Source organism: Mustela lutreola, chromosome 3 (assembly GCF_030435805.1).
Source record: "Mustela lutreola isolate mMusLut2 chromosome 3, mMusLut2.pri, whole genome shotgun sequence".
Taxonomy (NCBI): domain Eukaryota; kingdom Metazoa; phylum Chordata; class Mammalia; order Carnivora; family Mustelidae; genus Mustela; species Mustela lutreola.
This window is the reverse complement of record NC_081292.1, coordinates 1018823-1032167: the sequence shown is the minus strand read 5'-3', so window position 1 is coordinate 1032167 and position 13345 is coordinate 1018823. Positions and strand designations below refer to the sequence as shown.

The following is a 13345-nucleotide window of genomic DNA, read 5'->3' as shown; positions in this document are numbered from 1 at the left end:
AGGTAAAGGCAAGACATTCGCAACATACCTAATTGGCCAGTAATCCGTATCCAGGCTGAAAAGAAAGTCCACCAGATCACAAGGAAAAAGACCACCAGCCCCGTGGACGAATGGGGCGAGGGCATTTCAGTCGGAGTTAATCCGTTCGCGTGATGATGAATATGGAGGTTTGGCCTCGTGGGCAACGGGACTTGCAGCAGCAGGAGGGGTCGGGAGGAGCCCAGGCACCGGCCTGGGGAGGGCCGCGGTGTTCTAGGGCTGGACTGCGGGGCTCGCCTGGGAGAATACATTTGGCAGAACTACTTGTCACATGTATTGACTGGCGGCAACCGCAGGCTGGCAAATGACCTGTCCCTGACTTGGAAACAGAAACCAGGATGCGGCTCTTCGCCCCTCGGACCGGCCGAAACCGGACACTCCGTGCTGGTGAAGATGCGGGGAAACGTCCGTCCCGCGGACGCGGCGTAACCAGCGGCCACGGAGAAGCAAACCTGGCAGCAGGCTAAGCGCCCGCGCTCGACGCGTCTGCGGGCCCCGGCCGGGAGGAAGCCCCGCTCGGACGCGAAAGCCGCACGCGGGCCCGCGCTCCTTTCCCGCCACCGACAAACGCGGGAAACCGAGGCGCGGCCCTGGAGGAGGAGGGCCGCGAGCCGTCCGCGCGGGCGCAGCCGCCCCACGCGCGCCAACACGCGGCGCCGCACCCGGCCGCGCGGGGACCGCCAGCCGCACCGCGCGGGACCGGCGCGCCCGCCCCACGAGGGCTTCTCGCGCGCCCCGAGCCGCGCCGAGCGCTGTCGCGGACGCACGGCGGGGCCTTCCCTCTCCGGCCTCCGCGCGCTGCCCCGTCGCTCGCCGCCCGCTGTCAGGCCGCGGAGCCGTCCGAGGGGTCCCGCGCCGCCCCCGCAGGTGGGGCCGGGCGCGCGGGACTTCCCGACCGGGCCGCCCCCGCCCCGCGGGGCCCAACGCGACACCCAACCCGCGCGCTGCCTCCGGGGGCTTCCGCACGGCCAGCGGCAGGCCGTGGCCCCAGGGGCGGTCGGCCCGGCGCTCCCCAGGGCGGGAAGCCCGCGCCCGCGCCCGCGCCCCGACAGGCCCCGCCCCCGCCCCGGCCCCGAGCTCCGGCCGCGGCGCCGACACGCGCAGCTCTACGCAGGCGACACGCCGCGCGGACACCGCCGGAGCGCGGGGGCCGGCCCCGGAAGTCCGCACCACCGAGAGGCCGCCGGCCCCGGGGCGCCTAGAGCGGCCCCGGAAGCTCTCGGGCGGGGCCTCGGCCGACTTCCGGCCGCGACGAGCGGGCGGCGGTTCGGGCTTTGTCGGCGGGCCGCCGTGTCGCCGCCGCTGTCCGGGTGAGTGGCTGGCTTCCGGCCGCGGGGCGGGGGCGGGGGCGGCGGCGGCAGAGTCGTCGGGGCGGGCCGGGGTCGTGGGCGCGGCCTGCGGCCCCGGCCCGCGCCCTCTCTCCCCAGGGAGCGCCCTGGGCGCACGCGTTCGGCGCCCGCGAACGCGCACTCTCCCCGCGGGGCGCCCGGCTCCCGCGCCCGGCGTCGCTCCGGTGCTGCTCGCAGCGCCCGAGGGCTGAGCCGCGGGGCGGGGGGCACGAGTCCGGTGCAGGCAGCGCTGCCGCTCGCCCCGGGCCTGCCGGCTGTGTCTGGCGCCCGACGGAGCGCTCCGGACGGCCCTGGCGGAGGGTCGGGGTCTGGAGCCCCTGGTGCGCGAGGGGAGGCCGCGCCGCCCCCGATGCCCGCTCGGGTGGGGGCGGGGCGGAATCGGGAGGACCAGAGCGGCCTCCGGACCTCGGGCCCGAAGAGTTCCCGGGCGCGAGAGCGGTTTGCCGCGCGGGGCGGTTTTCCTAAAGGCTCGTGCTCCCCTGGAAGTCTTGTCGGTCCCCGTGGCTGAGTCCGCCCAGGTCGGGGACCTGTCACCCCTTCTCGCTCAGGTTGCGTCACGGCGGGAGTCTCGGCCTGAGGTTCCCCAGGAGTGTCACCTGGAGGCAGGCGGGGACCTCGGACCGTGTAGACTCACCACCACCGTGCAGCGCGTCTTGTCCCCCGGGCCCAGTCGACGAGGGGTAGAAATGGGTGTTTTTTGCCCATCCCGGATCTGAGATGCCCGTGTGTCCCGGGCTTCAGTGTGCCTTGCCCCGATCCGCACAGATGGAGCCGTTCTCCCTACTGTGCACGTAGCATCTCACGGGATGTTAGTGACCCCAGTGACCAGCAGTAACCCCAGTGCCTCTCTTAGGGCAGATGGAGGGGGAGCTGGGGAGAGGGACTGCGCGTTTTCCCGCGAGCCCGCACACAGGGCTCCAGCCTCTGGCGGTGATGGCGACGGATTTCGGACTCCTGGAAAGGTCTCGGGGGTGATGTGGAGAGGGCAGAGCTGAGAAGGCCCAGACAACGCGCATGAGCCAGGGAGAGGGGTGGTCAGGGAAGCCTCCCGCCCGGAACCTGGCGGTGGCATTGAAGGGCTCAAGGAGCTGTCGGTAATGGCCGTGGAGCTGACTGGTGAGAGGACACTGGACCTGTCAGGAGAGGAGAAGGCTGGCAGTGTCCTTGGGAGCAGTAACCACAGCGCCCTAGGGTGGGATCGGGGTAGGAGGAGACCGCATCTAGCAGATGGTTTGGCCTTAACAAATCATGGATAGTTGTGAGAACACGAGAAACGAGACACTTTGCGTCGTGACTAGTGCACACCAGGTTCTCAGTGCCCTTCACCCTGCGGGAGCGGGGGCCGGGGTGGGAGCAGGGGCAAATCTTCCTGCAGCTCCGGGCTGTGTCTCCCTCAGGTGCCGCATGCTCTGGGTATTCCCAAGAGTGAAGCTCAGAAACCTTTCTGCTTCTTTGAGGCTGTAAGGCACAGACAGGGGCTCGGGTCAGCCTGTGAGTCCTTTACCAGCACTCGGGACAAAAGCTCCTGTTGCCTGTGTAGGGCATGCCCCCCGCTTGTCATCCTACAGCTCACAGGGTCCCCTCTAGGTTAGCGTCCCACTTCTGTTTCCAACTCTGAGGATCGCCCCATCTCTCTCAACCTCACCTGTTTATTTACAGTTTCATGTTACAGTTTATCCAGCAGAGTCTTTGTGTTGCCACAGAAAGGTGGGCCATGGTAGCTCAGGACGTTGCAGAGTCACAGGCGTGTTGTGTTTTTACCTCCTTTTGTTGTTCCATTCAGGTTTTTTCTTTTTCTTTTCTTTTTTTTTTTTAATTAAAGTATGCTCATTGATTTCTTTCTCTCTTTTTTAAAGTTTTTACTTATTTATTTGACAGACAGAGATCACAAGTCGGCAGAGAGGCAGGCAGGGGAGGGGGAGAAGAGGAAGCAGGCTCCCTGCTGAGCAGAGAGCCCAATGCAGGGCTCGATCCCAGGATCCTGAGATCATGACATAAGCTGAAAGTAGAGGCTTTAATCCACAGAGCCACCAGGCGCCCCCAAACTTTTTTGGTTAAGAAAAATAAGGCTTAAACTATCAGCTTACTTTTCTAATACCCCATATGGTCTTGTAAAAGTGACAGGTGACACTTGGGAAGGGGAAGAACCTTCCACACTGAGGAGCTGGGCACTGGAGGAAAGAAGACCTGGATTGAACCTTACTGCTGCCTCTTACTAGTTTAGTGATCTTGGACAATTGCTTGTCTCTCTTAGTCTCCGTTTTCTCATCTGTGCAGTAAATAACGGAGGGAACAGCTGCCTTGGAAGCTTTGGAGGAGTGTGTGAGACTGTGTGAGTCCGTTGCTCATCACTGTGCCTGTTGGGGTTCGAGGGGCCCTAGTAAGTAGTGCCCTGTCTCTCCTGAGTTCGGAACTGATGAGACACATGGCCAACTGCCACCTCACTTCCGGGCAAGGCTGGGTCAGAGCATTAGACAGACCCCGGTGCCTGCTCGCAGGAAGTGCCAGCTGCTGGGGCCCCTCAGGGGCCACTCCGCCAACCCTGTGGCTTAGAGGGGCAGAGCGTGTGTCCCCATGGAGCAGGTCGTGTGCTGCCTGCCTGTTACTCTCCCAGACTTTTCATCCTGCAGCTCCTTCCATCTCTGGGGAGGAGAAAGGGTCAGGCAAGTGGGCAGAGTACCTCGTGACAGCAGAGGCACCGGGACAAGCGTTCCTTCCAGTGTCTGATGCGAGTAGGGATTCTGTGACCTCCTGTGCCGTGACCGGGTGCAGGGGACCAGGTCAGCATCTGTGTGGATGGACTGGAGGAATGCCAGGACATACATCAAACGGGGGAAAGGTTGCAGATGGGTGAGTGTAGTGTGATCCCATTCCTACTTTTGAAAATCGAATTTCTGTTACTAGGTTATAATTGTATTGTTCAAGCTGGTGTCGGGGGACGCGTATTGAAGCAGCTAACAGTGGTGACGTGTTGAATTGGCGGAGGTTCTCGTTGTGTAAGTTTTGTCTGTGTCGTCTGCACTTGGTTACTTGAGGTGTGTGTACAGTGCGTATCTGGCGTTTGCAATGGCTAAGGGTTGAAAAGATACAAAAGTAAAACGGGATGTAAAACTGAGTGATTGTCCTGATTTCCTAAAAATTCTAGCGCAGGAAAAAGACCAGAGGAGAATGTTCACTGGTCATCTTAGCGGTGGGGTTAAAGTTCCTTTTATTTTTCTTTTTTCAGGTTTTCTGTTGTTTCTGTTGTCTCAATTGGCATAATTTACTTATAGCTTGAAAAAATAAAGTAATTTTCATAAGCAGCAGAAATAGATTTTTTTTAAACCAAGTTGTTGAGCCTTTAACTCTGAAGACCGTCCTCAGTGGATGCCAGGAGCAGGCCTGGTCTGGGGCGCGTCCCAGCTCCGCTGAGCCCCGCTGAGCCGCTCCAGGGGGCTGTGCTGGGGGGTGGGTTAGCAGGCGGGTCTGCCGCTGCAGAAACGCTGCCGCGGGCTTGTGCGCAGCGCCTCGTCCTTGCTGCCGGTCACTGCTGTGTGGTTCGGTTTCTTTTTTATCACTGGAGCCTCGGTCGGAGAAATCAGCCCGCTTCTCAGCATCACCTGAGCATTATTCAAGTCGCCATAACGGATTCAAAATAGTGTTTCTAACAAAAAAGTTAACTTCTGGTTCCACTTTGCCTACCTGGGTGGCTCAGGCTATCCAGGCCTCCGGGCCGCCTGGCTGCTTTGCCTCATCGGGGTGTCGATGTGGGGGTGTGCGGAGGTGGGGGCACGCGCATTCCGTTCCCAGCGCATTGCTGGGGTTGTCACGGGGTCCCAGCTCTCTTCAGGGGCCTCCAGGAAGGGTCGTCATTGGCCGGGGGGCCACTTGCCTTCCCATTTCCGGTCGTGTGCCTGTCCCTCGGAGCCCAGATTCTGGGCAGTCTTGAGCCGGCCACCGTGTACCCCACTGGCCTCTCTGTCGCACACCAAGTACTTCCTCTGGCCCAGGCGGTGGGGCGTGGCTCTTCCATCCGGGGCCGGTGCGGGTGCGCACAGTCAGACTCTCCGCTCGGACCCGCCGGCCGCGCGCGGTGCTGTCTCCAGCGCCCACCGAAAGCAGCCTGACCATATGGGCTCGCCCCCAGGGAGGGGAAGAGTCGCCACCCACAGCTGTGCTGCTTCCCAAAGGAAGAAGTGTCCTGACCAAGTCACCACGCAAGGGAAGCAGTGCCAGGACCTGGGACCCAGCAGAAACGGGGACTCATCCGCCATGAGACGAGTACAGCAGTGTGTGCAGCCGCGCTGACCGTCACCCCAGGCCACAGACAGCTCAGGTGTTCGTGGGAAGTAAGATGGTGACCTGTGCACGCAGTGGCGTGCTGTGGTCAGTGGGAAGAGTGCGCCTACTGCGGGGTTGACTTCCGCCGCCTGCGGGGTTGGCTTCCGCCGCCTGCGGGGTTGGCTTCCGCCGCTGCGGGTTGACTTCCGCCGCCTGCGGTGTTGACTTCCGCCGCCTGCGGGGTTGATTTCCGCCGCTGCGGGTTGACTTCCGCCGCCTGCGGGGTTGACTTCCGCCGGCGGAGTGCTGACAGGTGCATATTTGCGGGGGATGAGCGTGTTCTGGCAGTGGGTAGTCGTGATGGATTCGCAGTGTCAGGAGTACTTGAGAACACACCGAGCTGTGCGCTTGCAGATGGTGAGTTTATGGTGTGTGTTCTCATTCAGCAAAAAATGGGTACATGTTGGGGCTCCTGGGTGGCTCAGTTGCTCAAGAGTTTGGCTCTTGATTTAGGCTCAGGTCATGATCTCAGGGTCGTGAGATCGGGCCCCGGAGTTGGACTCCGCACTCAGCACAGGGTCTGCTTGGGAGTCCCCCCCCCCCCCCCCCCGTGTTTGTGCCTGCGCGTACTCTTTCGCTCAAATAAATAAATAAAAACTTTTTGTTTAAATGACCTTCTCCCTAAAGGTCATTCATCATACATGATGAATAAAATGCAGGCACAGAAACATGTTGAATAATTCCATTTAAATGAAAAATTTATTTACTTTTTTTTTAAAGTAAGCTCTGGGGAGGTGGTCCTAACTGAAATATCCTAAACGGGTAGAATTCATCTGTACTAAGAGGGGTCGCCCTTGGAGGGGGGCCTTTTGGGTGGCAAAAATGTTCTGTGTTGGCCTGGAGTGGTTAAACCGGTGTCACAGGAGTTCAAGATGTGTGTGCTTTATGCAAGTTATAGCTCACGTAAAAGAGAAAACCATTTTGAAACGGAGTTCTCTTGGGGCCACAGAGCACGTGTTACCTGGTCACTCCCTGAGCTTCTCCTCCCAGTGCTGCCGTACCCCCTCTCACAGGCAGGTTCTTGTCCTTGATGGCCACACTGGAAATGTGTCTGGAAGCCATCCCTTCATGGGGTGCACAGCAGGGTGTGCTTCCCACTGGTGCAAGTTTGAGGCAAGAAGTAATTGTTTAGGATCATCTTCTTATCTTTTTTTGAAGATTTTATTTATTTATTTGACAGAGGAGGGGGAAGAGTACAAGCAGGGGGAGGAGCAGAGGGAGAAGCAGGCTCCCCACTGAGCAGGGATCCTGACGTGGGGCTTGATCCCAGGACCTTGGGATCACGACCTGAGCCGAAGGCAGACACTTAATCGACTGAGCCCCCAGGCGCCCCTGTGTGGCCTCGTCTTGGATGGAACTCTTTGGAAGTGCAGTCAGCTGTGTAGAGGTCTCAGTGATGCATCTGTAAGGAAAGCCGTATTGGACAGTGGAGTCAGAACTGAGGCTGTGGCCAGTCCCAGTGGAGCTCTTGGGTTGGGATCACACTTGAGTTGCTGCCAGGGCATTCTCGGTTCCTGCGATGGACCAGACATTGGCTGTGGCATGGTAGGCATCTGAGATGGCTCTCCAAAATTCCTGGACCCTAAGGTACACACACCTCCCAGCTGCCGTGGAGGGGTTTTGCAGATGTAAGTCAGTTAGGGGAAGTAAGGTGGCAAGGCTCTCCAGGTGGGCTGACCTAATCATACATCCCCTTGGAAAGCAGTTTTCTGCAGCTGGTGGCAAAAGAGAAGTCAGGCGTTCTGTGCACTGTTCCTGGTGATACAGGTGTTTCTAGGAGCCGAGAGCAGCAGACAGCTGGCAAGGACTCAGGGATAGTCCTGTAGTTGTAGGGAACTGATTTCCAGTGGCATCTGAATGAGTTTGGGAACAGGTTTCCCAACACTTCCACATGTGACCTTAGCCTGGCCGACACCTTGTGTGAACAGGGATCCCAGTCACACTGGGCTGGACATCAGACCTTAAGAGGTGTGAGGTGACAGATGTGCTGTTTTCTGCTGCTGTGTTTGTGGTGTATTGTCCTACAGTGATGGACAGCCAAGAGGAGGCCTTCAGGGAGGGACAAGACCTAGGGGGAAAGACAGAGTCCTCCCTACAAGTGGTTCCCAGCAGGGTGGGGATTTGGGGGTATAGCTCTGAGCAGGGGAGCTGGGCACAACACCCCAGCAACTGTAAGGTTAAATAACTCCTGACTGCACAAGCTTTTCCACAGTGACACGCCAGTGGGATTCAGAGTGCCATATAGATCACCAGCACTCCAGTGCCCCTGTACTCCCTGCCAGTCTTTATCTTCTCCCTGAAGGTCAGCAGTGTCTCAGTTCTCCACTGTGGATTTTGTCTGTTTTTTAACTTGATGTGAACAGAAACATGCAACATGAACTCTTTGGTGCCTACCTTCTTCAGCTCACCTTTGCTTTTGTATAGCAGTTTTGCATTGCTCTGTATTATTCCCTGGTAGGAGTACTCCTCAATCTGCCCATCCCCTTATTGGTTATTTTGGTGGATGTGAATGCTGTGAACATTCCAGCTCTAGACTTGTGCAGGTGAGCCTTGGTACCGTTGAGTGGATGAGGAGGCATGGGTCTCAGTGCCCAGATGGAGGTGTTCACTCTAACTTGGATCAAGGACAGCGTAACACATGTAAGGAGGGAGGCCATGGCTTGGGTATAGACAGACAGATTGGTAGACTGGGTAGGAGAATATTGGTGCTCCTACCCTCTCTTCTGTCCTCTCATTGAGATAGACAAGGGCATCAGCTGAGAGGAGGAGGGAATATTAGACAGGTGGGAAGAGAGGACAGAGAAGGGTGATCTCTTAGGAGAATGAGGGAAGTATAGAGATTGCTGGTGGCTCTCAGGGCCCCATTAACCAAGGGATTGTAAGTGTAGAGAGAGCTCAGTTGGCATAGATGCAGACACAGAATGGGAAGCAAATGGAATTTAACCCAACTTGGGGTTTTCCCGTGCAGGGATGACAGAGGAAGGGCAGGGGGAGTTAGGATGATTAGAGTATGTAACCCAAAATAAACAGCACTATAGAACTTGGGATCTAAGCTGGGCACAGAGGGAAAGGAGGACAATGAAGAGGTGGCAAGATCAGAACATCTGTTTCTTGGGAAATATGTCTTAATTTTTTAAGAGTCCAAGCCACATCCCTCCCCATCTACTACCCAGCCACTCTGTCCCTGTAGTTCGGTGTTGGAGGTGGAGCCCCAGAGAAGGCTTCTCAAGTGGGTGAAGTAGGTAGCTAAGATGCACAGTGGGGTAAAGAGTGTGGGTAGAGGAAATAGTCCTCTTTCCCACTCTTTGAATGTGTTTTACCCCCCACCTGCTCCACTAGGTTCCTGTCTCTTGACAAAGGGAAAAGATGATCTTATTTTCCTTTATTTCAGATTCTGACCTAGGAAACTTGTGACAAGAAGGTGACTCTGGAGCCTGAATTTCTGAGGATGGAAATCTGCCCAAGACCATGTCAGAAACACTCACAGTGATGGAGCCCCCTGCCTCTGAGTCTGGGGCATTCCCTGCACCCAGATTAGAGGGACTTTTGGGAAACCCAGAGGGGAGCTGTCCCCCTCAGGAGGGTGGTTTCAGGGGGGTGACGATTACCCATTGGAAGATCCAAGCAGGAGAGGCAGCTCGGGTGGGCAGTAAATCAGGAGAAAGCCCAATTCTAAACTCAAACCTCCTCCTTCTCCAGAGAGAGCTTGTGGAAGGGGAAGCCCATCAGTGTGAGATTTGTGGCAAAAGCTTCACATTTAACTCAGACCTAGTTAGACATCAGATTTCTCATGCTGGGGAGAAACCTTACAGATGTGAGCAGTGTGGGAAAAGCTTCAGCCAGAGCTCTCACCTTGTTGAGCATCAGCGAGTGCACACTGGAGAAAGACTCTATGTGTGCAACATGTGTGGAAAGGACTTCATTCACTATGCAGACCTCGCTGAGCACCAGAGAGCACATACAGGAGGAAAACCATTCCGATGCATGCAGTGTGGGAGAGCCTTCCATCACAGCTCAGACCTGGTTCGGCACCAGCGAGTTCACACCCGGGAGAGGCCTTTTGAATGCAAGGAGTGTGGGAAAGGCTTCAGCCAGAGCTCGTTGCTCATTCGCCATCAGAGAATCCACACGGGAGAAAGGCCTTATGAGTGTAACGAGTGCGGAAAGTCCTTCATCAGGAGCTCGAGCCTCGTTCGACATTACCAGACCCACACAGAGGTGAAGCAGTACGAGTGTAAGGAGTGCGGGAAGGCCTTCCGTCACCGCTCCGACCTCATCGAACATCAGAGGATCCACACCGGAGAGAGGCCCTTTGAATGCAACCAATGTGGGAAAGCCTTTATTCGGAGTTCGAAGCTCATTCAACATCAAAGGATCCACACCGGGGAAAGACCTTACGTGTGCAATGAGTGTGGGAAGCGCTTCAGCCAGACATCCAACTTTACCCAGCACCAGAGGATCCACACCGGAGAGAGACTCTACGAATGTAACGAGTGCGGGAAAGCCTTCTTTCTGAGCTCGTACCTTATTCGACACCAGAAAATCCACACCGGGGAGAGAGTGTACGAGTGCAAGGACTGTGGGAAAGCTTTTCTCCAGAAAGCCCACCTCACTGAACACCGGAAAATCCACACTGGGGATAGGCCCTTTGAATGTAAGGACTGTGGGAAAGCTTTCATTCAGAGCTCCAAGCTGCTTCTGCATCAGATCATTCATACCGGCGAAAAGCCCTACGTGTGTAGTTACTGTGGGAAAGGCTTTATTCAAAGGTCAAACTTCCTTCAACACCAGAAAGTTCATACTGAAGAGAAACTCTATGACTGTAGTCAGTTTGGGAAAGACTTCAGCTCAGCCCCAAACTTTAAAAATAATCAAGGTGTTCACCAAGAGGGACTTCCCTTGGGTAAGACCGCCATGCATGTGGGTGAGAAGTCTGCAGGTCAGGGGGAACACACAGATAACTTATAAAGTATTTACTCTCCTACTCAGTGATGTTTAGAAGGAGTAGCATGACTCCTAACTGCTGCGACTTTGGATGTGTCGGCGTTTTCCAAAGTCCTCAGTAGGGCTGCTTTCAGATTGGGCTGTCACCTACCACTGCGCAGCAGCACTGGCTGCTGTCCTCCCCACTACGAACGTGTGACATCAGGAGAGCCACGTGACTGGACACCTGATGGAGCCGGAATAATGCTGGGGGAGGGGCTAGGTCTAAAGAAGCTTTCTGCATGTTACCACACAGTTATAGTCCATCCGATTTAAAAATACTTTTTAAAGCAGAACTATGTATCTAATCTTAATACTTAAAAGAATATCACATGGTTAATTTCGGTCTATCAAAAAGGCAAGTTGGAGAAAGACCTTCGTTATTTCAAACGACAGGTTGGTTCCCCGTTGTCCTTAGGATAATTTCTAAGCTCCCAGAACTGCTTTCTAAGGCCTTTTGCTTCTGGAGTTTCATCTCCCACTGCTTAGCCTCCCGCCGCAGCAGATCTAACTGCTTGACATTCCCGCTTAACCCACGTCGTACTTGCCTCCTGTTTGTCCTGTCTGAACGCTTTCCACCGCACACCTGGTTCGCTCCTTATCAGGAGTCAAGACCTGTGTCAGGCTCAGCCAGCTACTCCTCTAGTGCTTGTGGGCTGGCGTGCACTTCTGTCACTGCACTTGCTTTGGGGTATCAAAATGATGTTCTTATCTACCATCTCTCATTAGTACACTACTAATCCCTTAAGGACTTGGTCATAGTCGATGGGTTCATGTGTCCGTGGCACCTGGTGCAGGAAGAAGCGCAGCCGGATCTGTGTATCACTGGCTCTTCTCACTTGTGCTGCTGTAGTTTACGTTTTGGGGTTTTGTTGTTCTGTAACAGTATAATTTGCTGGTCTACTGGAAGTATCTTCTCTCTCAGCTCTGTTGATGTCTTCTGCTTCTCCATAACTCGGAAGTTGTAAGCAGTAGCTAGTGGAAGACCAGCACGCCTCATGTTTGTGCCTTCAGAGCTCACCCATAACCGTCTCCTTGCTTTCAGGGAGTGTTGTCTTCACCTGGCTGCCCATGTATCTTTCTAATCCACTCAAAGGGCACACAATCCCAGTGCACTGCTCAAGGTTTCCTGTCTCAGCAGTTCCACAATTGACCTCATCTCTTATGGTCACTTTCTCTGCTTTCTGGCTCATTTTGTCATTTATCTGAAAATGTATTGATCTAAAAGGACCGGGGCTGAACACTTGGGAGACAGATGAAATTGTTGATTCTGATTTGGAAGACAAAGATCATTGCACAGAGTTAAGTGCTGAAGTAGAAGTTCCACATTGTGTAGGAGCATAGGTAAGGAGGGGACTGATCTGGTGTGGAGGATCTGGGCCAGCTTCACAGAAGAGGTGACCCCAGAACTGAGAGAGCGAGCGCCATGGCAGCTAGAGAAGAGGATGACCTGGGAGAGGAATCTGTAGATACGGAGAGGGGCAGTAGATATCTCTTTGGGGAGCTGTAGTACGCGGTCGATAACAGTCTACCTGACTTTCAGTTGCTGCCTCTGATTTTCTTTTCTCTGAACATTAACAAAAACAGCCAGTTTTGAAATTACATGAAACCCCCCCCCCCCCACACACACACACACTATGGGAAGATTCTGAGTTTTTAAATTCCAGCAACACTAGAAGCCTTCAGGGGTAAGAGATAAAGAGGGGCATACAGTACATCTTCTGGAAAACTCATTACTAGAGATGTTACAAATGGTACAGAAGAGAGATTATCAAGACCATTTCAATCAACTTTGTTGACGTCTAGTTTCCATACAGTAAAACACATATTTAAAGTGTACAGAGTTTTGAGAAACCATATACCTGTGTAACGACCATTAGAATAAAGAAAAGTAATGTTCTTATCATTCAAACAGGTTCCCTTTTGCTCTTTCCCAGTTAGTCATGCCCTAGTCCCAAATACCTGCTTTGGGTCAGTGTAGATTAGTTTCGCTTGTAGGGCTTCACATAAATGGACCCATACAGTATATAATTCTATGTGTCTTGATTTATTTTGCTTTGGCATGTTGTAAAGACTCAACCAAGTAGTTATGTGTTTGGGTATCTCTCTGCTGAGTAGTGTTCTATTGTACGGACAAACCTTTGTTCATTGCCTGTTGATAAAAATTTGGGTTTCCAGATTTGGCTTTTATTAATAAAACTGCTATGAGCATTTGTGTAAACCTATTTATTTGGACATGCCTCTTTATTTTTCTTGGGCTAATGCATAGGAACTTAATTTCTGAGTTATAAGTGTGTTTTCATAAGAAATGGCCAAAAATTCTCCATAGTGGTTGCACCATTTCACACTCTTCCCACAGTACGTTTGTTCCTGTTGCTTCACATCCCTTGCCAAGCCTTGATAGTGTAACTCGGCTGAAATGTGATCCGCGCCAAGTAGGTGTGATGTGTCTCTGTGTTTCTGATTTGTATTTGTCTGCTCGGTGGTGCTGTTGAGCACCTTTCCATGTGCATGTTGCCATTTTGCCTTACTTTTTTTTTTTTTTTTAATTTTTTTTAAAAGATTTTATTTATTTATTCGACAGACAGAGATCACAAGTAGGCAGAGCAGCAGGCAGAGAGAGAGGGGGAAGCAGGCTCCCCGCCGAGCAGAGA

At 54.4% G+C, this 13345-nt stretch overlaps 1 protein-coding gene across 2 annotated transcripts; it reads left to right on the top strand.

The window, feature by feature from the left end:
• Nucleotides 1–1259: 1259 nt before the first annotated feature.
• Nucleotides 1260–12916, top strand: ZNF623 (zinc finger protein 623). 2 transcript variants are annotated; one of them, XM_059168765.1, is made up of 2 exons: nt 1260–1349; nt 9100–12916. In XM_059168765.1, the coding sequence occupies exon 2, from the start codon at nt 9177–9179 to the stop codon at nt 10674–10676; it is 1500 nt and encodes a 499-aa protein (XP_059024748.1). In that variant the 5' UTR covers nt 1260–1349; nt 9100–9176; the 3' UTR covers nt 10677–12916. The 2 variants fall into 2 exon arrangements, with proteins under 2 accessions (XP_059024748.1, XP_059024749.1); XM_059168766.1 differs by lacking the exon at nt 1260–1349 and adding an exon at nt 1655–1906.
• Nucleotides 12917–13345: the final 429 nt, after the last annotated feature.

Coding starts and splice junctions, on each gene's coding strand:
- ZNF623 (XM_059168765.1), top strand. CDS start 9,177: ATGTCAGAAACACTCACAGTGATGGAGCCCCCTGCCTCTGAGTCTGGG.